The sequence below is a fragment of the Stomoxys calcitrans genome, chromosome 2 (genome assembly GCF_963082655.1).
Source record: "Stomoxys calcitrans chromosome 2, idStoCalc2.1, whole genome shotgun sequence".
Lineage (NCBI taxonomy): Eukaryota > Metazoa > Arthropoda > Insecta > Diptera > Muscidae > Stomoxys > Stomoxys calcitrans.
In genome coordinates, this window is record NC_081553.1 from 66,723,660 (window position 1) to 66,747,950 (window position 24,291).

General features: G+C 37.8%; 1 protein-coding gene across 1 annotated transcript in view; it reads left to right on the forward strand.

Annotated features, from left to right (window-relative positions):
• Window positions 1-24,291, forward strand: part of LOC106085877 (cGMP-specific 3',5'-cyclic phosphodiesterase) — a 377,334-nt gene that overhangs the window by 304,908 nt on the left and 48,135 nt on the right. Inside the window, exon 5 of the mRNA XM_059363771.1 lies at window positions 10,414-12,020. Within this exon, the coding sequence (XP_059219754.1) occupies window positions 11,136-12,020 (885 nt within the window). The 5' untranslated portion in view covers window positions 10,414-11,135. The remainder of the gene's footprint in view (window positions 1-10,413; window positions 12,021-24,291) is intronic.

The following is a 24,291-nucleotide window of genomic DNA, read 5'->3' on the forward strand; positions in this document are numbered from 1 at the left end:
CAGACGGACAGACGGACATAGCTTAATCGAATCAGAAAGTGATTCTGGGTCGATCGATATACTTATCAATGGGTCTATCTCTCTTTTGTGTGTTACAAACAAATGCACTAAGTTATAATACCCTGTACCACAGTAGTGGTGTAGGGTATAAAAACCAACCAAACGACAAGAAATATAAAATAAAAACATTTTTTCGTGGCTAAAAGTTTCATACCTCGCCGAGTATGCCAGTCGTCGTCATCAAGAGATTGTAAACAAAGCTGCCTTTTTCAAATTGTTTAAATAATTACTTTTCCACTTTGGCCTGCTATTCGTCCTTAGTTTAGTTTTAGTTAAAAATGTACATGGCAGTTTTTCTGTTGAATTTTTAGGTTTTTGTCGCTATGTTTCGTATTTTTCTTCTGCTGCACATCGAAATGGCCCATTAAGAATGAAGTATTACGGCTTTTAAATATGTTCTTACTTGCTAGATTGCCTCCGTTTTAGTTGGAGTGTTTTTGAAGACCTACATTTTTAAGGAGGTGTTTTAATGTTTTTTTTTTTTTCTTTTTTGTCGCAGCTGTGCTCTTAGAGTTCTTAAAATAAATTATTTCATTTGAAATAAAAGTTCAAAAAGACGAAAGGGAGTTAACAAAACTGAAGCATTCTAGAGGTGATTGATTGTAATGGGGGGAGTACATTTGAAACTTTTTTTAAAAAAATTTTTTAAACTGAGAAATAGTAAAAAGGAAAAATTTACATTAATTATTGTTGTTAGGAAACCTGTGCACACCTTTTTATATGTAAATTAGTAAGGAAAGACAAAAGTCGTGCGGTGCCGACTTTATAATACCCTACACCTACTCTATATAAACAAAAGGGGGGCTACATCTAATTCTGGACCAATTTTGATGGACCTCGAAGGATGTATCTAGATAGATTATTAAAATTCCTGTATGAAATTTCGAGCAAAGCAAATATGTTTAAATTGTAATAGGTACGGTTGACAAATGACAACAAATTACTCAAAATCTGACGAACATATACATGTTAGCTATATCTAAATCTGAACCTATTTCTATGAAATTCACCAGTATTATCGAGAGTCATAAGAAAATTCTTCCTGCCAACTTTCCAGAGAATAGGTTAACCGATAACCATTTTATGGCTGTATTACTTCAAATCCGACGAACATATATATGGGAGCTATATCCAAATCTGAACCGATTTTTATGAAATTCACCAGTAACATCGAGAGTCGTAAGGAAATCCTTTCCGTCGAATTTGGAGAGAACCGGTTAACAAATGACTATTTTATTGCTGTATTACTGCAAATCGGACGAACATATATATGGGAGCTATATCCAAATATGAACCGATTTTTAAGAAATTCACCAGTAACATCGAGAGTCGTAGGGAAATCCTTCCTGTCGAATTTCGAGAGAATCGGTTAACAAATGACCATTTTATTGCAGTATTACTGCAAATCGGACGAACATATATATGGGAGCTATATCCAAATCTGAACCGATTTTTAAGAAATTCACCAGTAACATCGAGAGTTATCAGAAAATTCTTCCTGCCAACTTTCCAGAGAATAGGTTAACCGATAACCATTTTATGGCTGTATTACTTCAAATCGGACGGGAGCTATATCCAAATCTGAACCGATTTTTATGAAATCCTCCAGTAACATCGAGAGTCATAAGGAAAGTCTTCATGCCAAATTTCAAGAATCGGTTAACTAATGACCATTCTATTGCTGTATTACTGCAAAACAGACGAACATAAAGGGTGATATTTTTGAGGTTAGGATTTTCATGCATTAGTATTTGACAGATCACGTGGGATTTCAGACATGGTGTCAAAGAGAAAGATGCTCAGTATGCTTTGACATTTCATCATGAATAGACTTACTAACGAGCAACGCTTGCAAATCATTGAATTTTATTACCAAAATCAGTGTTCGGTTCGAAATGTGTTCAAATTTTGACAAATTTTGTTCAGCGATGAGGCTCATTTCTGGTTGAATGCCTACGTAAATAAGCAAAATTGCCGCATTTGGAGTGAAGAGCAACCAGAAGCCGTTCAAGAACTGCCCATGCATCCCGAAAAATGCACTGTTTGGTGTGGTTTGTACGCTGGTGGAATCATTGGACCGTATTTTTTCAAAGATGCTGTTGGACGCAACGTTACGGTGAATGAACACATTTCGAACCGAACACTGATTTTGGTAATAAAATTCAATGATTTGCAAGCGTTGCTCGTTAGTAAGTCTATTCATGATGAAATGTCAAAGCATACTGAGCATCTTTCTCTTTGACACCATGTCTGAAATCCCACGTGATCTGTCAAATACTAATGCATGAAAATCCTAACCTCAAAAAAATCACCCTTTATATATGGGAGCTATATCCCAATCTGAACCGATTTTTCTAATTTCAAAAGGGCTTCGTCTCTCGGCCGAAAAGCATGTCCGTACCAAATTTGAGGACGATCGGATGAAAATTGCGACGTATGCAGACGACAGACAGACAGACAGACATAGCTAAATTGAATCAGAAAATGATTCTGAGTCGATCGGTCAATCTCTTTTCCTTTTGGGTGTAACAAACAAATGCACTAAGTTATCAATGATAAGGGGCCTCTCTTTTATAGCCGAGTCCGAACGGCATGCCGCAGTGCGATACCTCTTTGGAGAGAAGTTTTACATGGCATAGTACCGCACATATGTTGTCAGCATAAGGAGGGAAAACCCACCGCTGAAAATTTTTTTTCTGACGATCTTGCCAGGATTCGAACCCAGGCGCTCAGCGTCAAAGGCGGGCGTGCTAATCTCTAGGCTACTGTGACCTCCAGGAAGGAATGCAAATGTCATGCAAATATGTCCTTGTACATTCCACAAAGTAACAGGCAGCAAACTTCTCACATATCAAGAAGTGCTGTCCAATTCAAATTTAAGCTCAATGATAAGAGACCTCCTCTCTATAGCTGAGTCTTAACTGTGTGTCGCGACATCTCTCTTGGGAGAAGTCTTTACGTGGCTTCACAGATTTCCCAGCATTAAGAGGGAAACAACAACCGATGAAAAATTTTCTGATGTTCTTGCTAACCTACACGATGGCCTCAACGGTGGACTATGGTGCAATTTTTCTTCTTTACTTCATTTTAAAGACTTTCAGTAGACTACTTGGGACACTTTCTCACATTTCACCTTTCGATTCACAGTGCTCTTAATGATTTGGCTAAATCGGAGTATATTTGGATATAGCTGACATATAGACCGATATTCCGATATTGGATTTTAAATCCATAAAAATAACAAAAAAACAACCTGTTATCGATATCTATATTTTAACTATTGCAATATGTTATCGATAACAATATTTTGTCTAATACAACATATTATCGACATCGATTGCAATATGCTATCTTCGGATTTAGGGTCATATTTAGATTTATGGCCTTGAGACCATACAAACCGCATTAGTTGTCTGATTTCGGTGAAACGCTATGAAACAATGAGTTGCACTAGACCACCTGATATCCAAACCATATAATATATAAGAAAGAATGCAATTACAGAGTCACAAGCTGTGAAAAAATTTGTCAACAGCGACTATATGAAAAATCCGCAATTACTTTTTGGGCACAATACATAGTTTCCCATGAACAATCCATTAAGGAACAAAGGACGCTTCTTTCATATCAATGAGTGCAGTCCGAATGTAGTCCTTAATCTCAATGCTAAGGGGCCTCCGCTTATACTGGGAATAGTGAGTTACACTTAGTTTCTCAATATAAGAACCGAATATGGTCTAAAAAGACCTCTAGTTAGATTTGGCTGTCGTACAGACTTTTCTCCCTTATACTGCCTTCATCCCATAGAAGGTGCATTTTTTACGCAACTTCACTGAAGTTTGAAGCAGTTAGTTGTATAGGTCTCTTGTACACCCTTGCTGAGAAGGGTAAAAATCGGATCATATTTGGATATCAGGCGGCGATGAAGGTTTCGAGGCATATGAGTTCTAAAATAGTTAGGACATGTAAAGACCTTCTTCGAACCATGGTAACGGGTATGAGGCTGGTCACGGTCCATTAAACGGATACGGGGAATGAAGCGTGGACGGTCAGGCGCCGCCCAAGGCTCTGGCAGCGGGCCTAGTCAGATCGAAAATGGTGTGAATCGGTAATCAGCGATTCTCCTGAGCAGACTTGTAATGGCCAAGCTGATATTATGGTTTGCAGCTTGCCGAACGCTATATGGTGATGGTTTTCCCTTCTCTACCTTTCTTAAACCCTACATCATAGGATAAGCGAATGTTAATTAGGTTTATGCCTTCCAACACCAACATAAAATCCTGTCCGGATAGTCCTCAAATAGTTAAAACCAGCATATCAAGCGATCTCCTGGATGTTCGTTAAACACCTGGGTTGGAATCCTGGCGAGAATATCATAAACAATTTTCAGCGGTGGTTTTCCTTTCCAATGCTGGTGGCATTTGTGAGGCACTATGCCATGTATAGAAGTCATGTAAAAACTTCTCTCCAAAGCGGGGTCGCTCTGCGGCAGGCCGTTCGGACTCGCCTTTAAAAAAGGGGTCCCTTACCATTGAGCTTAAACTTGAATCGGACAGCACTTGCTCTGTGGGAGTTGAAACGGCTGCATCAACCGCACCGTTATTGAGACAGAACTATATTGATTTGCCGAGGGAGGTTAATTTCTTCAGGAGTAATGGGAGGCGGTCGTTTTCTAAGGACCACATTCTCCCGGTAGCTATTCACTTCATCTGCTACGGTGTCTGCATGCATATTGTCTAGACCAGCTTGATATAGAGGTTCTATCTTATAGTGCTGCACCTCTCGCTGTAGATCACGAAGGTCCACCTTTAGAGTTCTGGAAGTTGGATACCTATCCTCAAGATGATCATTGATGATGAAGGTATTGCTAAGACAGCATGTAGTTATGTCTTCGCAGGAGTACGATCTTTGTCTCATAATGGAGGTGGTCCATGGGAAAACTGAGGAGACAGCCTGCCGCAGAGCGAAGAGCGGCATTCTGACAGATATGAATATTATTCCACTGCATCTCACAGAGCTGACGAGACCACAGTTACGTCAGATAACTTATCATAGGCCGGCCAATTACTTAACCAGTAATTTTGACCGGTTTGGTCTTTCTAGTGTTAATAGATACAGCCCCTTGATTTGATTTCTTAGGGCTTTAGGTAAGAGTACATAAAGTCCGACTCTTTGGGTGATAATATTGGGTTGCCCAAAAAGTAATTGCGGATTTTTTAAAAGAAAGTAAATGCATTTTTAATAAAACTTAGAATGAACTTTAATCAAGTATACGTTTTATACTTTTTTTCTAAAGCAAGCTAAAAGTAACAGCTGATAACTGACAGAAGAAAGAATGCAATTACAGAGTCACAAGCTGTGAAAAAATTTGTCAACGCCGACTATATGAAAAATCCGCAATTACTTTTTGGGCAACCCAATATTTACATACTTTCCCTCCGCATACAAAGGTGGCATCTCAACTTTTCCCCAAAAACTTAATTAACCTGATCAATTTCGAAACTCATTACTTTACCCATTACAAAAGTTTCCCTCCCATGGAAGTTAAACTTTCGTCAATCTCATTTATAACTTCGCTTTCCTTGCCTCATTCATTCAGATATCATTTGAACCTAGACGGCAACTAATGTAACTGTCTCCACATGTTAATGTTCTTTCCTCCACCGGTGATATAAAATCCATGTTCAACATGACATATGAACATTTTTAAATTACAATATTTGAAAGTTTAAATGCGATTTAATCTTTGAAATTGACAATAAAATGAATTTATAAAAAGTTGAAAATGCCACAAGGATAACAACTAACCGCTCAAAATGAGCTGAATACTATATGGCACACACACACACACAACACAGCCCATTCAACCGTCATCCTCCTGCTACTGCCACTTTGGTATTTCAGGTAACTTGATGCAGTTTAATGCCAAATAAGCGACTGCAATAACTGATGTTGCTTCCATGGATAAAAACTGCAAAAAAAATTGCATGGCATTGTGATGTGCCAAGAATAGAAACGCTCAAAATGACTCTTGCCGACATTATGAACGTTGGCATATGAGGTATTCAATGCCATAATGGTAGAGTCAGATGATTACATTCACCGATTATAGCAACTATTTTTAGCCACTAAGACCTTTGAACCGTATCTTTCAATATAGGTTATTGGAAATGTTATGCAAGGGATTTTTTAATGCTGAGTTCTTCCTTTATTAGTAATTGTTATACCACCATAGGTCATGCCTCGTTCCGTTTGTAATACCTTGAACAAACTCGTATTCCAGCTCGACATCATTATATTCAATGCGTTCTACTCAAAGAATAGCTAGCAAAGGACTTATACAAGTTTTTCAAGATTGTGTTGTTCTCAAGAACGCTGGCCTGGTGGATCGCGATTTCTGATGCGGCATGTACGAGTATCCTCATCAACACCTTTGTCAAATTGATTAAGGTGCTCTACATACGCAACGACTATTGAGTACGGTGTAGAGCTCACTTTTGTTCTGAAACAAAGCTCAATAACTCCCCTAGCTCTAAGCATTGATGATTAGTTTGTGTTGGATTTGTGGAATATGAGTCTTTCTGCTCTCTTACTGCGCTCGGGAGAGCTATTAGACTTATTGAGCCTTGTTTCAAAAAAAATGCGTGCTCTACACCGTACTCATTAGCCGTTGGGTATATAGAACACCTTAATCAATATTACAAAGTTATTGATGAATATACATGGTGTTTCAGAAATCGCGATCCATCATGCCAGTTAAAGTATTTTTAACAACAGCACACTCTTGCAGAACTTTTATAAGTTCATTGCTATGCTCTTCTTGAATAGAAAGCATTAAATAGAAACAGGAATATGTTCGAAAAATCACGAAAATATTCCTCATAGTCATGACGTGTCAGGCCATCGTTTCTGGTTTCTGGTTTCAAATCCTGGCAGGAACATAAGAAAAATTTTCAGCGGTGCTTATCCCCTCCTAATGCCGGCGACATTTGTGAGGTACTTTGTCATGTAAAAACTTATCCCCTAAGAGATGTCGCTCTGCGCCACGCCGTTCGATCTCGACTAGAAAAAGGAGGTCCCTTATCATTGAGCTTAAACATGAATCAAACTGCACTCATTGATATGTGAGAAGTTAGCCCCTGTTCCTTAGTGGAATGTTCATGGGCAAAATTTCCATTTGCAAGTCTTTTTGCTCTCTTAGTGCGTTCGGGAGAGCTAGGAGACACATCTATCCCTGTTTCAGAACAACGTACTCAATAGTCGTTGGGTATACAGAGCACCTTAATAAATAAGACACATTTATTGATGAATAGACATGGTGTATCAAAAATCGCGATCCACCACGCCAGTTAAAATGTTTTTGACAACTGCACACTCTTGCAAAACTTTTATAAGTTCTTTACTATGCTATTCTTGAATAGAAAGCATTGAAATTTAATGATCTCGAACTGGAATATGTTAGAAAAATAACAAAAATATTCTTCATAGTCATGAAATGTGCGCCTGTCCGTTCAAAAAATTTAAAAACAAGTAAAAGCGTGCTAATTTCGGCCGGGCCGAATCTTGGGAACCCACCACCATGGATTCTGCTAAAATATGGGAGCTATATCCGGTTATAGACCGATTTCGACCGTACTTAACACAGTTGTTGGAAGTCATAACAGAACACTATGTGCAAAATTTCAGCCAAATCGGATAAAAATTGCCTCCAGGGCCTGAAGAAGTCAAATCGTTAGATCGATTTATAAGGGAGCTATATCAGGTTATAGACCGATTTGGATGGTACATGAAACAGTTGTTGGAAGTCATAAGAGAACGCTATACGCAAACTTTCAGCCAAATTGGATGAAAATTGAGGCTTCCAGGGGCTCAAGAAGTCAAATCGGGAGATCGGTTTATATGGGAGCTCTATCAGGTTATATACCGATTTGGACCGCATTTGATACAGATGTTGAAAGTCTTAGCAGAATACTACGCGCAAAATTTCAGGGAAATCTGACAAAAGTTGCGGCTTCCAAGGGCTCAAGAAGTCAAATCGGGAGATCGGTTTATATGGGAGCTATATTAGTTTATAGGCCAATTTGGACGATATTTAACACAGTTATTGGAAGTCATAACAGAACACTATGTTCAAAATTTTTCCCAAATCGGTCAAAAATTGCGGCTTCCAGGGGCCCAAGAAGTCAAATCGGGAGATCGTTTTATATGGGAGCTATATCTAAATCTGAACCGATATGGCCTATTTGCAATCCCCAACGACCTTTATCAATATTAAGTATTTGTGTAAAATTTCAAGAGGCTAACTTTACGCGTTCGAGCCACCGTGATTTCGCCAGACGGACGGATATGGCTAGATCGAATCAGAACGTTGAGACGATCCAGAATATATATATTTTATGGGGTCCCAGATCAATGTTCCGAAGTGTTACAAATGGAATGACTAGATTAGTATACCCCTATCCTATCTTGGTGGGTATAATATTTTTTTTTTTTTAATTTTGTGGAGTGTCCCATATTAAACGGAATTGAAACGGTGAAAGGGATCGTCCCACAAAAAGTAATTGGAAAGGTGAAATTTTCTGATTTATATCAAGTTTTTTTCATCTTTAAGCTTTTTACCGCCCTTTTTGGCTTCTTAGGAAGGACCGTATCTTTTATTATAATATCTGATTGTTAATATGCAAGACATTAAATTGCATCACAAAAAACGCGAGTAAGAGCATAGACAAAATGTTAAAAAGTAAAAGCACATTAAGTTCGACCGGGCCGAATCTAATGTACCCTTAACCATGGATTACATGTGGGAGCTCTATAAAGATAAGAACCGACATAGCTGTTAGAAGTTATATTAAAAAAATAAAAATCACGTTAAAAATTGCAGCCAAATGGGATAATCATTGTTCCTCTATGAGCTCAAGAAGTCAAATAGGGTGAACCATATTTCGTTGTGGACTGATTTAGACCATACTTTCCGCGTATTTTGGAATTTGGAAAAAAAAAACTCTGGAGGCGAAATTTTAGCCGAATAGGATAATAACTTACACTCTATAGAGTCAAGAAGTCAAATCGAGAGATCGGTTTATATGGCAGCTATATCATGTAATGGTTCATGAATAGTTATTAGAAATCAAATCAAAACGGCCCTGCAAAAATTCCGCCAAACAGAATATAAATTGCGGCCTCTAGTGGCTCAAGCAGCCTAATCTGAAAATCGGTTCATATGACAGCTATATCAGGCAATGAATCGATTTAAAAGAAACTTGACACAGTTTTTGAAAGTCAAGACAAACATCACGTCACATCAGTCGAATTGGATAAGAAGTATCCCCTATTCGTTAATGGAATGCAAAGGCAATGCAAATTTTGCCCATGAACATTCCACTTAGGAACAGGGGCAAACTTCTCAACTATCAATGAGTGCAGTCTGATTCAAGTTTTAAGCTCAATGATAAGCGGCCTCATTTTTAAAGCCGAGTCCGAACGGCCTGCCACAGTGCGACACCTCTTTGGAGAGAAGATTAACATGACAAAGTACCTCACAAATGTTGCCTGCATTAGGAAGAGAAAATCACCGCTGAATATTTTTTCTGATATTCTCGCTAGGATTCGAACCCAGGCGTTGAGCGTCATAGGCGAACATGCTAACCTCTGCGCTACGGTGGAATGCTCATGGGAAATTTGGTATTAGTATATCAAAGCATGGACCGACTTGGCTCATTTTCGATCCCAACCGACCTACACTAATAGGAAGTATTCGTAGTATGGCCCAGTCATATGCCATACAGGGTGGCTGATGAAAGCCGCTACCAAAAAAAAATGTAATAACTTTTTTTCTATTTAATAATAATAATTTAATAATTAATTTAATTAATTAATTAATTAATTTAATTAATAATAATTTAATAATTAATTTAATAATTTAATTTAACATGAATAAAAGAAAAATGTGTTCCATACACCGAAAAAAAAATGTAGCAATATTCATCATTGTAGCAATATTCATCAGCCACCCTGTATACAAGACCCTTTCGGCCCTTCTGCATAGCTCGTTCGGATCCTTACACCTTAGAAGTATTATAACATCGTCTGCGTAATGAAAATGGGTTAACCCACGGCAGAATGTAATCACGGACAGAAATTAGTCTGTGAGGGGCAATTTGAAAGCAAGCGTGGAATGAACGTTGCAAAGCAACAAGTGGGCGACCATTAGAAAAGAAGCTCTTTTCTGAACTTATTATCATCTTAAAGATTCAAAAAAAACTTCTCAGAATATCGTTTATAATAATATTTCGCTGAAATTGATTTTTGAATTGATGTGAAAATCTCAAATTTTGTTTTCATATTTTTTTGCAGACTTTCGAACATTGCGGCAATTGACGCAGCCCCTCCGAAAAGTTTTTGATGACATTCAGTCAAAAAAGAAAAGAGACAACAAGGAAATCAGCAACAAAATTGGGCTTTCGGGCAATGAAATGGACGAAAAAGCAAAGACCAATTTCGAGAAACCCATAATCACCACTCTTTGCATACGAGAGCAGAGAAGGATGACGATGATGATGTAAATGCCAAAAGCAGAGGATACCACCACAAAGACGACAATCAGGCAACTGATATCCCATACTCACTCACTCGGGCCAACAATAGGGAAAAGTTTCCTCGAAACGATACGGATTAGCTTTGGCAAACCAAAGAGGATTTTGCCAAAAAAAAAGCCACGTTATTCAATATGGCGAAGGCTAGGGGGCTTTAATTAACATGATTAGATAACAAGCAAATATTGAAACTGTTGATTTCAATCGATAGTTGAAATCAGAGCACCTAGAAAATCCACAAAGTGAAAGGGAGTGGAGGGTAACAAAAAGGGTTGTAACGAATTGACGAAATTGACAGTCAACTTTGGCCCATTGTTTGCGCTGCTTTGACTTGCCCCGTGATTGATGGCCTTGCTATTGAGGCTCTAGCTGGGAGATCCACAGCAACGTTGACAACATGATATAAGACGAGTTGATTCCAGGAATAAATCTGCTATCCAGCCCCTACTTCTCTAATCACTCCTCAGCCCGCTGGAACACAACATGACAGATGTGTCAACGCCGCAACAAAGCAACGCACTGACTAGTGCAAAATCAATAAAGGCCTCCAATGAAACATGTCACTCAGCAGTGAATGGTGGCGCAAATTCCACCTCCGTTACCGCCGCCACCGCCACCACCACCTCCAATTCCAAACAAACCAAAGCATTATCGAATGGTTCGGCTAAGCGGCCGGCAACGGTAACAGCTGCCACATTAGCACAACCCACCTTGAGAACCCCACATCAAATACCTACCATAACAAAAGAAGACGATAAGGAAACGGAAAGAAAGCTGCAGCAGCTGCAACAGGAAGAGGATAAAGCATCCATAAACACCTCGCCTGCCATTGCCTCTCCTGTTTCGCCCATCATGTCCAATGCCGGCCTCAAAAGTCTACAATCACCCACAATTCAATCACCAGTATCGAGTGCAATGTCAACTCAAACGACGCCTGCTTCTCCTGGCTCTGTATCAGCTAATCAAGTCATAGGACTGGACAAGGATTCCATTTCACCAGAAACAATTGTCACCACCGCCTCAATAACGGGTGGTGGCAGCAGCAGCGGCATAATTAACAACAGCTGCAGTGTCAGCAGCCTCAGCATCAGCAGCAGTAGCCTAAATCCTTCAACCCACACAACACCTGCTAATCCTTTGACTAAAGCCATGCAACGTGAAGTCACGTCGCAGGATGTCGACGAGGTAGCACGTCTGTTCGAGGAGAAACCTGAGGCCTTTGAGAAATGGCTAATGGAAAGGGCCCCTGCCGAGGCTTTGGTGCGTCTGCATGAATTTATTGAGGGACGCAAACCACCTCCCCCGCCCAAAAGGCCATCGGTTACTTCGGATTTGTTTCAGCAATGGATGGCAGCTTCACCAGTACAGGTAAGTCCTTAGAGAAAACAAAGCATTTTGACTCAGTCGCCATGCCTTCAAGCACTTACTTTACCAGTAATTCATTCACTAACCCAATCAGTCAGTCAGTTAGTCCCTCATTCAACTCCTTATTGGAATTTATTTGCATATATTTTGCTTCTTGAATGCAAACGAGTTAATGTAAATGTAATCACAGCTACTTTTCTTAATGGAAAAGATTTTCCTTGTAAATGGCATTGGCTCGTTAAGCTCCGTCTGTCAGATCAGCATATTTTGCAAACGCAAAGAAATAAAGCAACAGATAATGATTTAATTTTAGATATGCAAAAGTGTATAATGCAACGAGGGAGATGGTTTAAAATTCTTTAAGTAACTTTGAAGCATTGTGCTTTGTATGCCAATTAATAGCACGTGTCTTTGAGTCCATTGGTAATGTATATTTCATAGTGCCGATGCATTTTAGGCTGATGCAGTCATATCCTACTATAGCCAGAACAACAAGTTGTGAGATGTCTTAAAATCACCTTCTGCGTTTTATATAGGTCGCTTGATTACTCCAATATTGGCATAAATGAGAGTATAGATCTTACACCGAATGTGGGTTATATAATTCTCTTATCCCGTTAATGCCTGATACTCGATCCCCTTGCGCGATTAATTCTTTTTTTATTTTTATAACACCGCTATAGGATGATGTTTTTTTTGTCCTTATCATCTATATGGTTTTCTTGGATTGGGCAGTCGCCAATACATTTTCCTACATTTGGATATCAAATTCTTACTCTACTCTAGTCTGCCAACATGTACGTTTGGGAATTAGTTCTTCAAAGACCATTTCAGACACATGTCAAAGACTATTTCCTGTTACAGTGCTTGGTGCCTAATATTAATCGCAAATATACACTCTACTGTCAAATTTTATCACGTAGTCTTCTCCATAAGACAGATAATTTCATATCTATTTTGTGTCGATGGACATATATTACCGTTTTGGGGTTGTTTTGGATGGGTCGGCCCCCAAGAAACCCTTGGGGGCCGACGAAATATTTTGTATGAGAGTTGTGCTTTACTTCCAAATACCTTTAACTTATACCCATAGTTCGCACTATACTATTGAATACCTTTCATTTGATACCCATATTATCTCAATTGGGTAATACGTCCTGTTGGAGGGCCCAGATTATTTAACCCCAAAGTTGTATACCAATTTTGTGTTTTTGAATTACCGTATGTTTTTGAGCTACCAAAACTTTGCTTAAATCGGTGCAGCCATCTCCGAGATCTAGGGTTTTTGAAAATTGGGGTGAGTTCTAGAGATCAGATTTGTACTCTACTATCGTAGACCTTTCTTTTCAGTTCCATATAGTCCCGATCGACCCATATGTCGTATTAATGGGTATTTAGTGGGTGGCCGGTCCTCAGACTCTTTGTTCTTTGGACATACAAATCAAGACATTCCGTTTGTAACACCTCGAAATATTGATCTGGAACCTCATAAAGAATATATAATCTTAGTGGTCTTGATATTCTGAGTCGACGTGGCCACGTCCGTCCGTCCATCAGTCTTACAGTGGGAGAAAATCAAAAAAAAAACATACATTATGATCAGTAACAACAAATTTTGTGCAGATCGGTTAAAGGTTATAGCTACTACGGCCACTTCAGTGGAAATCGAGTGATACTTATATATGGGAGCTATATCTAAATCTGATATAGCTCCCACTTCAGGCCACTTCAGTGCAAATCGAGTGATACTTATATATGGGAGCTATATCCAAATCTGAACCGAATTTGATGAAATCTTGCGGATATGTAAAGATTGGTTACAAAACAATTCGTACCTAGTGTTGTGCAGATAGGTTGAAAATTGTAGCTACTACGGCCATTTAAGTAAAAATCGGGCGACATATATGTATATGGAAGCTAGATCTAAATCTGAACCGATTTTGATGGAATTTTGCAGATATGTCAAGATCAGGAACAAAACAATCCATGTCAAATTTTGTGCAGAGCGGTTGATAGTTGTAGCTACTACGGCCATTTAGGTGCAAATTTGGCGATACATATATATAGAAGCTATATCTAAATCTGAACCGATTTTGATGAAATTTTGTAAATATAATACAATCAGTAACAAAATAGTATGTGCCAAATTTTGTGTAGGCGGGATGAAAATAGTAGCTACTTCGGCCATTTAAGTGCAAATCGGGCGATGCGCATATGTGGGAGCTATATATAAATCCGGACCGATTATTGCCAAAATCAATAGCTTTCGTCCTTGGGCCAAAAAAGTGATACGTGCAAAATTTCGTAATGACTGAATAGCAAATACGACCTGCACTTTGACAGACGGACATGGCTAAATCGAATGGGAAAGTGATTCTGAGTCGATCGGTATACTTATCTTCTCCTTATTAGCATTGCAAACAAATGCAGAAACTTATAATACCCTGTGCCGCAGTGATGGTGTAGGGTATAAAGATATGCCATGTAAGAACGGGTAGAGATATCTCCTTGAAATTAGAAATAAGTGTTCGCGAGATTGTGTGCAAAATTTAAAGGCATTAGGTGGCCCAGGCGCTTCTTGGCTGGATAGTGCACAATTGCAAATTTTGCCCATGAACATTCCACAAACATGAACATTCCAAACTTCTCACATATCAATGAGTGCAGTCCGATTCGAGTTTAAGCCCAATGATAAGGTGCCTCCTTTTTATAGCCGAGTCCGAACGGCGTGTCGCCGTGTGACACCTCTTTGGAGAGAAGTTTTACATGGCATAGTTCCTCAAAGATGTTGCCAGCATTAGGAGGGGAAAACCACCACTGAACATTTTTTCTAATGGTCTCGACAGGATTCGAACCCAGGCGTTCATCGTCATAGGCGGACATGGTAACCTCTGCGCTACGGTGGCGTCCAAGTTACCTGCACAAATATATTCTTCAAAGACCCCATAGGGCCTGGGTTCGCCAGGATTCGAATTTAGGCGTTCAGCGTGATAGGCAGACATGCTAACCTCTGCGCTACAGCGGCGTCCAAGTTACCTGCACAAATATATTCTTCAAAGACCCTATAAGGTCTATATATGCTTGATCATCTCGACGTTCTGAGTCGATCTAGCCATGTTCGTCTGTCACATATACCTAATATTGATGTAGGTCGTTGGGGATTGTAAATGGGCCATATTGGTTCAGATTCAGATATAGCTCCCATATAAAAAGATTTTCCGATATGACCTCTTAAGCCCCTGGATGACTCAATTTTTTGAAGTATTCTTTGCATGGGGTACTCTGTGATAACTTCCAATAAATGTGCCAAGTACGGTTTAAATCGGTCTATAACCTGATATAGCTCCCATATAAACCGATACCCAGGTTTGATTTCTTAAGCCTCTGAAAGCCACAATTTTTGTCCGATTTGGCTATAATTTTTCACGTAGTAATCTGTTTAGACTTTAAATAACTGTGCCAAGTACAGTCCGAATCGGTCTAAAACCTATAACCTTTTATATTGGTTGCCCAAAAAGTAATTGTCGGTAATATAGTAGTAATATAGTCGGCGTTGAAAAATTTTTTCAACGGCTTGTGACTCTGTAATTGCGTTCTTTCTTCTGTCAGTTATCAGCTGTTACTTTCAGCTTGCTTTAGAAAAAAAGTGCGCGAAATTTTGTTTACATTTGTTTGTTTGGCGTCAATTTCAATATGGGTACCACATGTATTGAAAGAAATTCATTTAACAAACCGAATCAACGCTTGTGATATGCACCTTAAACGCAATGAATTCGATCCGTTTTTAAAACGAATCATAACTGGAGATGAAAAATGAATTGTTTACAACAACGTTAGTCGAAAACGATCATGGTCCAAGCATGGTGAACCAGCTCAAACCACTTCAAAGGCTGGTGAACCAGCTTAAACCACTTCGCCAACAACTGAGTGAACTTGGCTGGGAACTTTTGATGCATCCACCATATAGCCCAGACCTTGCACCATCAGACTACCATTTGAGGCGCAGTCACAATCAACATTTGCATGAAATAATCTTCAAACATAAAATAATATGGACCGTACTATGGATTCACATAAAGATTTCGTGAATTTTTCTGATTTAAATGGCTTTTTATATTTTTGAAAAACTTTCCTATAGCTCTTAAAAATCACCCTTAAGCTCTCATAAAAATTTACCTCAGATATTGAGTTATACTGCAATATTTTGGTTATTTGTTAACCGATACTTTCTCTTATGACCTTTGAGATTACAGGTTCATTTCAGGGAAATCGGTTCGATTTAGATAATGCTCCCATACATACATATCGAACGATTTTCACTTCTAGAGCCTTTATAAGTGCACTTATCACCATATCTTTCCATAAATTTAAACGACGATTTCATTAACGACTACCACAATATCTGAGGGTTTTCTGCAGAATCGGTTTTGATTTAGATAAACCTTTCCTTTATATATTTGTCCGATTTTAAGAAGGTCATAATTTTTTATGACTTCCAACATTCCAAGCTAACTTTATTTGTGTAAATTTTAAGTAGAATCCATGGTAGTGGGTTCCAAAGATAACTTTGCTTATGGCTCTTAAAAGTGCTTTAATGCTTTCTCGTTTATGATATTAAAGCTTGTTCAAGTATTTATGAGTTTGCAATAAATTTACTTCTTGGAAATGTCTATGTAATTATCACCCTAAGTAGTATTACATTTGAAATCCTTTGATTTTAATGACAATGTTTGATGACAATGAATTGGAATTTGTGAGCCGACATATGGGTGGAAGAGAAACTCTTAAATCATTAAGTGCTTTGTATGTCATTTAAGTACCATTAATAAGTAATGTTGAATGATGACATTTTAGAGCAGCTCACAACACATCTTCTGGTGCAATAGTATGGGATATTTGAAATGAAAATTAAATGCATATTTGGTTGAGCAGCAAATAATAATGGAATGAATGTTGGAGACCACAGTAGAAGTTATTGTGTAAAATTTCAGCCAAATAGAATAAGGATTTCGCACTTTAGGGGCTCAAAAATTAATATAGGGAGATCGTTTTAGGGGAGCTGTATTAGGTTACAGACCTATCTAGACCATATTTGACACGTATGTTGAAGGTCTGATCTTAACCAAATTGAACGCGAACGTCGAGGAGCCTAACATGGCCCACTGTGTCAAATTTCAGCGAAATCGAGTAATAAACGTGCTCTTATTGTTCCAAGAACTTAAATTAATAGATCGGAGGAGATCCAAATATGGACCGATCCGGGCCGTATTGAACAGGGAAGTCGAGGGGTCTAACAAATACCAAATTTCTCAGAAAACAGACAATTAATGCGCCTATTATGGCCCAAGAATTTAAGTCAAGAGATCAGTTTATATGCCAGCTAAATTCATATCTAAACCTATCTAGGCCAAATTAAACAAAGGATGTCGTGGAGCTTTACATTACTTACTGTTCCAACTTTCAGCTAAATTGGACCATACATGCGCCTTTTATGGGTTCAATAGCTTAAAAATAGAGATCGCTCTGTATGGCAGCTATGGGTTGCCCAAAAAGTAATTGCGGATTTTTTAAAAGAAAGTAAATGCATTTTTAATAAAACAGAATGAACTTTAATCAAATATACTTTTTTTACACTTTTTTTCTAAAGCAAGCTAAAAGTAACAGCTGATAACTGACAGAAGAAAGAATGCAATTACAGAGTCACAAGCTGTGAAAAAATTTGCCAATGCCGACTATATGAAAAATCCGCAATTACTTTTTGGGCAACCAATATATTCAACTCTGGATCAATCAAGGCCAAATCAAACAAGGATGTCGAGGAGCCAAAAATAACTCACTGTCCCAAATTTCAGCGAATTCGATAAAAATTCGCCTTTTATGGGCCCAAGACCATAAATCAAGGGATCGGTCAATATGGCAGCTATATCTAAATTTGAACCGATCTAGGATTTATTGAACAGGGATGTCAAGAGGCTAAAAACAATTCACTGTCCCAAAGGGCCCAAGACCTAAAAGTGGCAGATCGGTTTATATGGGGGCTACATCAAGATATAGACCGATATAGCCCATCTTCGAACTTACCCACCTATAGACAAAAAAAGAATCTGTGCAAAGTCAGCTCAGGACTGTAGCGTGGTTTCAACAGATAGACGGACGGACTTCTTACATATTTACGACGATCAAGAATATATAAACTTTATAGAGTCGCTAATGGATATTTCGATGTGTTACAAACAGAACGACAAAATGAATATACCCCCATCCTTCGGTGGTGGGTATAAAAAAAGCATTTCTTGTTATACCCAACACCCAAGGATGGGGGTATATTCCTTTCCGTTTGCAACACATCGAAATATCCATTTCCGATCCTATAAAGTGTATATATTTTTGATCAGCGTAAAAATCTAAGACGATCTATCCATGTCCGTCCGTCGTTGATACAGCCCCCACATAGACCGATCAGCCGATTTAGGGTCTTAAGCCCATAAAAGCCAAATTCATTATCCGATTTTACTGAAATTTAGGACAGTGAGTTGTGTTAGGGCCTTCGACATCTTTCTTCAGTTTGGCCCAGATCGGTTCAGATTCGAATATAGCTGCCATATGGACCGATCTCTCGATTTAAGGTTTCGGGCTCATAAAAGGCACATTTATTGTCCGATTTCACTGACATTTTGGACATTATATGTCTCACAGATATATTGCAGATAAAGATGAAACAAAGTCCTCAGGTATCAAATTTTGAAATAAATCTCGTCCACCGCATTTCATTCCTTCTTCTGCTTCTCTTCTGTTTCCCTTTCATATGAAACTTAACAAAAAAAATTTTAGTTCTATAGATAGATAAATTTTGGCGCTAACCAGTGAACCCAGTGAAGAATTCGGTCAGAAGTCTGTACGAAAATTCGGTAAATTCATCCAAATTCGGATTCGAAGTCTTTCAGAGTTCTTAATGTGAAAAATATATGGAGTGGTTGACACAACTTCGGAACGAAATGATAGAGAGAAATTTGTTGATTTTCCCGACACTTTGCACAGAATTCTGATAGATTTCGAAATTATGGGGAATTCAGAAGGAAGTTTGGAGTTGTCCTTAAGATTTCTGATTAAATTCTGATGTTGAGTCTTATTGAATACTAATGTGTTTTTCGAACTTGTCCTATCGATTTCTGACCAAATACTGGAATAAAAATTTGTAGAATTTGGATGTACTTTCCGACTTTTCTTATCAAGTTGTAACGGAATTCAGAAAAAATGCATACAGTATTCGAATGTGTTTTCCGCTAAAGAAGTCAATTGCAAATTTGCTCTTGAACGCCAGCATGAAATAACCACCACCGAAAGTTTTTTCTGATGTTCTCGCCAGGATTCGAACCCATGCAGTCATAGGCGAGCATGCAAACCTCTGTGCTTCGCAACGATTTCGGAAAGATCTAGTCGGAAGAGTTCAGAAATGTACGACTTCGGAAATTTGGTTCACTGGGTATATACTTGCATAAACGCACCTAAAACTAAAAAAAAACTGCTGCAAAGCGTTCACTCACGTTTGCCTTTAACATGAAGGAGAGCATGTAAAAGTGCAATTAACTCAACCGCAAACAAGTGTTCTCAAATTTGCTTTTGTGGACATAAGAGAAGGTGTTGCAAGCTAACCAAGAATTGCAGCAACCAAAGTAATTTTAGCGTTGAGTTTTAATTGCTAGCTACTCAGCTTGGCTTTGCGCTTTTTCTTGGCTCTTCCTATATTTTGGCGAAAACCACAATTGTTGTTACTCAAGTTGAGGTTTTTATAAAAAAAAATAAATAAAACAAAAAAGTTGGCAAATGGCATAGATAATGTTGTTTAGGTGCACAGTGGAATGAAATAAAATAATATAAAATAAAATAAAATAAAATAAAATAAAATAAAATAAAATAAAATAAAATAAAATAAAATAAAATAAAATAAAATAAAATAAAATAAAACAAAATAAAATAAAATAAAATAAAATAAAATAAAATAAAATAAAATAAAATAAAATAAAATAAAATAAAATAAAATAAAATAAAATAAAATAAAATAAAATAAAATAAAATAAAATAAAATAAAATAAAATAAAATAAAATAAAATAAAATAAAATAAAATAAAATAAAATAAAATAAAATAAAATAAAATAAAATAAAATAAAATAAAATAAAATAAAATAAAATAAAATAAAATAAAATAAAATAAAATAAAATAAAATAAAATAAAATAAAATAAAAAAAAATAAAAAAAAATAAAGTAAAATAAAATAAAATAAAATAAAATAAAATAAAATAAAAAAGTACGATACCCTACACCTACCCTATAAGTACAAAGTGTGAGCTATATCTTATTCTGACCCACATTTTAATGGACCTCGGCAGATGTTTTCAGACGGGTAATTAATCAAACCGTATCACATTTCAACCAAAAATGTTCAAACAATTCAAATGACAACATTTGAATTGAAAACCAGTAAGGAAGGGCAAGAGTAGGGCGGTTCCGACTGCATAATACCCTACACCTACCATATAAGTACAATGTGGGACCTATATGCAATTCTGAACAAATTTTGATGGACCTCGGCGAGCAAATATGTTCAAACTGTAAAAACTTCAGTTGACAAATGACAACCTTATGGCAAATTACCCCAAAACTGACGAACATATATATAGGAGCAATATCTAATTCTGAAACGATTTCAAGCAAATTTCTCTGATAATGTGGTAGTCGTCGAGGAAAGCGTTTAGCAAAATTTTGGCAATATTGGTCAAACAATGCACTTGCGGTGGCCCTTGGGGTGAAAATCCGGCGATATACATATATGACAGCTATATCTAAATCTGAGCCGATTTCTATGAAACTCACCACTAATACTGAGAGTCATAGGAAAATCCTTACTGCGAAATTTCGACGGAATCGATTAAGAAATGAGCACTTTCTTGCAATATTTCTCAAAATCGGACGAAAATATATATGAGAGCTATATCTAAGTCTGAACCGATTTCGACCAAACTCTATAGATATTGTAGGAGTCGTCGAGAAAAGCGTTGTGCATGCAAGATTGGTCAAAAGATGCGCTTGCAGTGGCTCTAGAAATGAAAATCGGGCGATATACTTATATGGCACCTATATCTAAATCTGAACCGATTTCTATGAAATTCGCCAGTAATGTCGAGAGTCAAGAGAAAATCTTTTGTGCCAAATTTCGAGAGAATCGGTTAACAAATGATCACATTATTGCAATATTACACTAAATCGGACGAACATGTATATGAGAGCTATATCCAAATCTGGGCCGATTTTTTCCAATTTCAATAGACTTCGTCTCTAGGTGAAAAAACATGCCTGTAAATTTTAAGACGATCGGACGAAAATTACGACCTTTTCTTTGTACTCAAATTAACATGGACAGATGGACAGACAGACGGACGGACAGACAGACAGACGGACATAGCTAAATCGTATCAGAAAGTGATTCTGAGTCGATCGGTATACTTATCAATGGGTCTATCTCTCTTCCTTCTGGGTTTACTATGTTATAGTACCCTGTACCACAGTGGTGGTGTAGGGTATAATGAAATAAATATTATAAATTTACTTTATATTAGTGTATAGTGCTAAAGCTTTCACTTTCGTTCTACATTGTATTCCTCATATTTATTTAATTTCGTTTGAACAACGTGCTTGTGTGCCATCGCTTGTTTGCAAAACTTCATAAGGGGGTCTCCGAACACATTTGAGTGTATAAAACTTCATAGTGCAAAAAACACGCGCAATTAAATTTATTTCATAGTCTGCGGCCTATTCTTAAAACCATGTGCAAAGACAAAATTTTGAGCCAGAATAGAAAATTTGCTTGAACAACTTCTACAGAGTGTACTTCGCTCAAAATGGATTTGAAAAGAGTTTTGATTGCCCTCATCTTTGGAGTTATGCTTATGCTGACACTTGTGGAATATGCCGAAGCACAAGGAAATGGTAATAATAATAATAATAATGGAAATGGCAGCACCAGAAGAACTATTAAAATCACCAATTTGCGAATCAGAGGAGCGAAACGCAAGATTAAGGGTCCTCTAGTGCGAAATCTCAAAAGATTGATTAGACAAAATCAGCGTTTGTTAAACCTTCAGCGTAGGAATAATCGTCGACGTAATCCTGTGGTTTTTGTTGGTTGATGGGTTGTTGCAATATAAATGTATGTTTGAGATAATTATTTTAAATGTTAAAAAATATTATGTTTGCCTTCAAATAAATTTGTTTGTACTTGTATGCTGTGTTTCAAGAAAGTGAAGTTTTTTGTTGTAGATGGTTGGCGAGATACGCTATACGGCTTGAATTAGATATTCTGCCCTTAAGGTTGGACATCATACAAAGAAGTTTAACATTTATCCTTTCGAAGAGCTCGACAGATCGGGGGATCATAACCAAGTTTTGTAATACTAAGCATGGACGTTGGTATTGCTGCGAATGGAAGTATGTACGGACGGAGACACCCAGAATAACATAGAATTTCAAGATAATGATGACACTTGTGTTCTTGACTGTCATGATACATACATAAAGGGTCATACATCAATATTTATAAGTGCTACAAACGGATTGACGAATTAAGTACAACTACATCCACGGTGGGGGAGGCCGCAGTAGGGCTGATGTTACCATGTTTGTCAATGACGCTGATCGCCTCGGTTAGAATCCTGGCGAGAACAGCGGAAAACAAGTAAAAGCGTGCTAAGTTCGGCCGTGCTGAATCTTGTTAACCCACCACCATGGATTCTGCTAACAAATGGGAGCTATATCTACTTATAAACCGAATTGGACCGTACTTGCCACAGTTGTTGAGAGTCATAACGGAACATTATATGCAAAATTTTAGCCAAATCGGATAAAAATAGCGGCGTGTAAGGGCTCAAGAAGTCATATCGGGAGTTCGGTTAATATGGGAGCTATATCATGTTCTTGACCGATTTGAACCGTATTTGGCACAGTTGTTGAGAGTCATAACAGAACACTATATGCAAAATTTTAGTTAAGTCGGACAAAAATTGTATCTTTCATTGGCTCAAGAAGTCAAATCAGGAGTTCGGTTTATATGGGAGCTATATCAGGTTCTTGACCGATTTACACCGTACTTGGCACAGTAGTTAGAAGTCTTTACAGAACACTATTTGCAAAATTTCAGCCAAATCGGAGAAAAAATGCGGCTTCCATGGGCTCAAGAAGTCAAATCGGGAGATCGGTTTATATAGCATCTATATCAGGTTCATGACCGATTTACACCGTACTTGGCACAGTTGTTGAAAGTCATAACAGAACACCATGTGCAAAACTTCAGCCAAATCGGACCAAAATTGTGGCTTCCATGGGCTCAAGAAGTCAAATCGAGAGATCGGTTATTTGCAATCCCCAATGACCTACATCAATATAAAGTATCTGTGCAAAATTTCAAGCTGCTAGCTATACGCGTTCGACCGCTATCGTGATTTCGACAGACGGACGCACGGACGGGTGGACAAACGGGCGGACGGACGTGCATGGCTAGTTTGATTTAGAATTTCGAGACGATCAAGAATATATATACTTTATGTGGTTCTAAATCAATATTTCGAGGTGTTACAAAGGGATTGATTAGATTAGTATACCCCTATCCTATTCTGGTGGGTATGAAAATTTTTAGCAGTGATTGTCCCCTCCTAATGCTGGCAACATTTGTAAGGTACTATGCCATATTAAACTTCTCATCAAAGAGATATAGCTTGCAACACGCCGTTCTGACTTTGCTCCAAATAGGAGGCCCTTTATCATTAAACTAAAACTTGAATCGGATGCGTTTATTGATGTGTGAGAAGTTTGCCTCTGTTCCTCTATGGAATGTTCATGGGTAAATTTTCATTTTACAACCACGGTGGGGGAGGTCACCGTAGCGCAGAGGTTAGCATATCCGCCTATGACGCTGAACGTATGGCTTCAAATCCTGGCGAGAATACCAGAAAACATTTTCAGTGGTGGTTATACCCAACTAATGCTGACAAAATTTGTGAGATACTATTTCATGTAAATACTTCTCCTCAAGGAGACGTCGCATTGCAGGACGTCGTTTGGACTTTGTTCTAAAAAGGAGACGGCTTATTATTAGCTAAAACTTGAATCGGTTCCATTCATTGGAAAAAATTTGCATATATTAACATGTGCTCAATAGTGATTTACAATGAAGATATGGAGCTGTAAATATGCACTGATTTTCATTTTCTCCATACGATCCA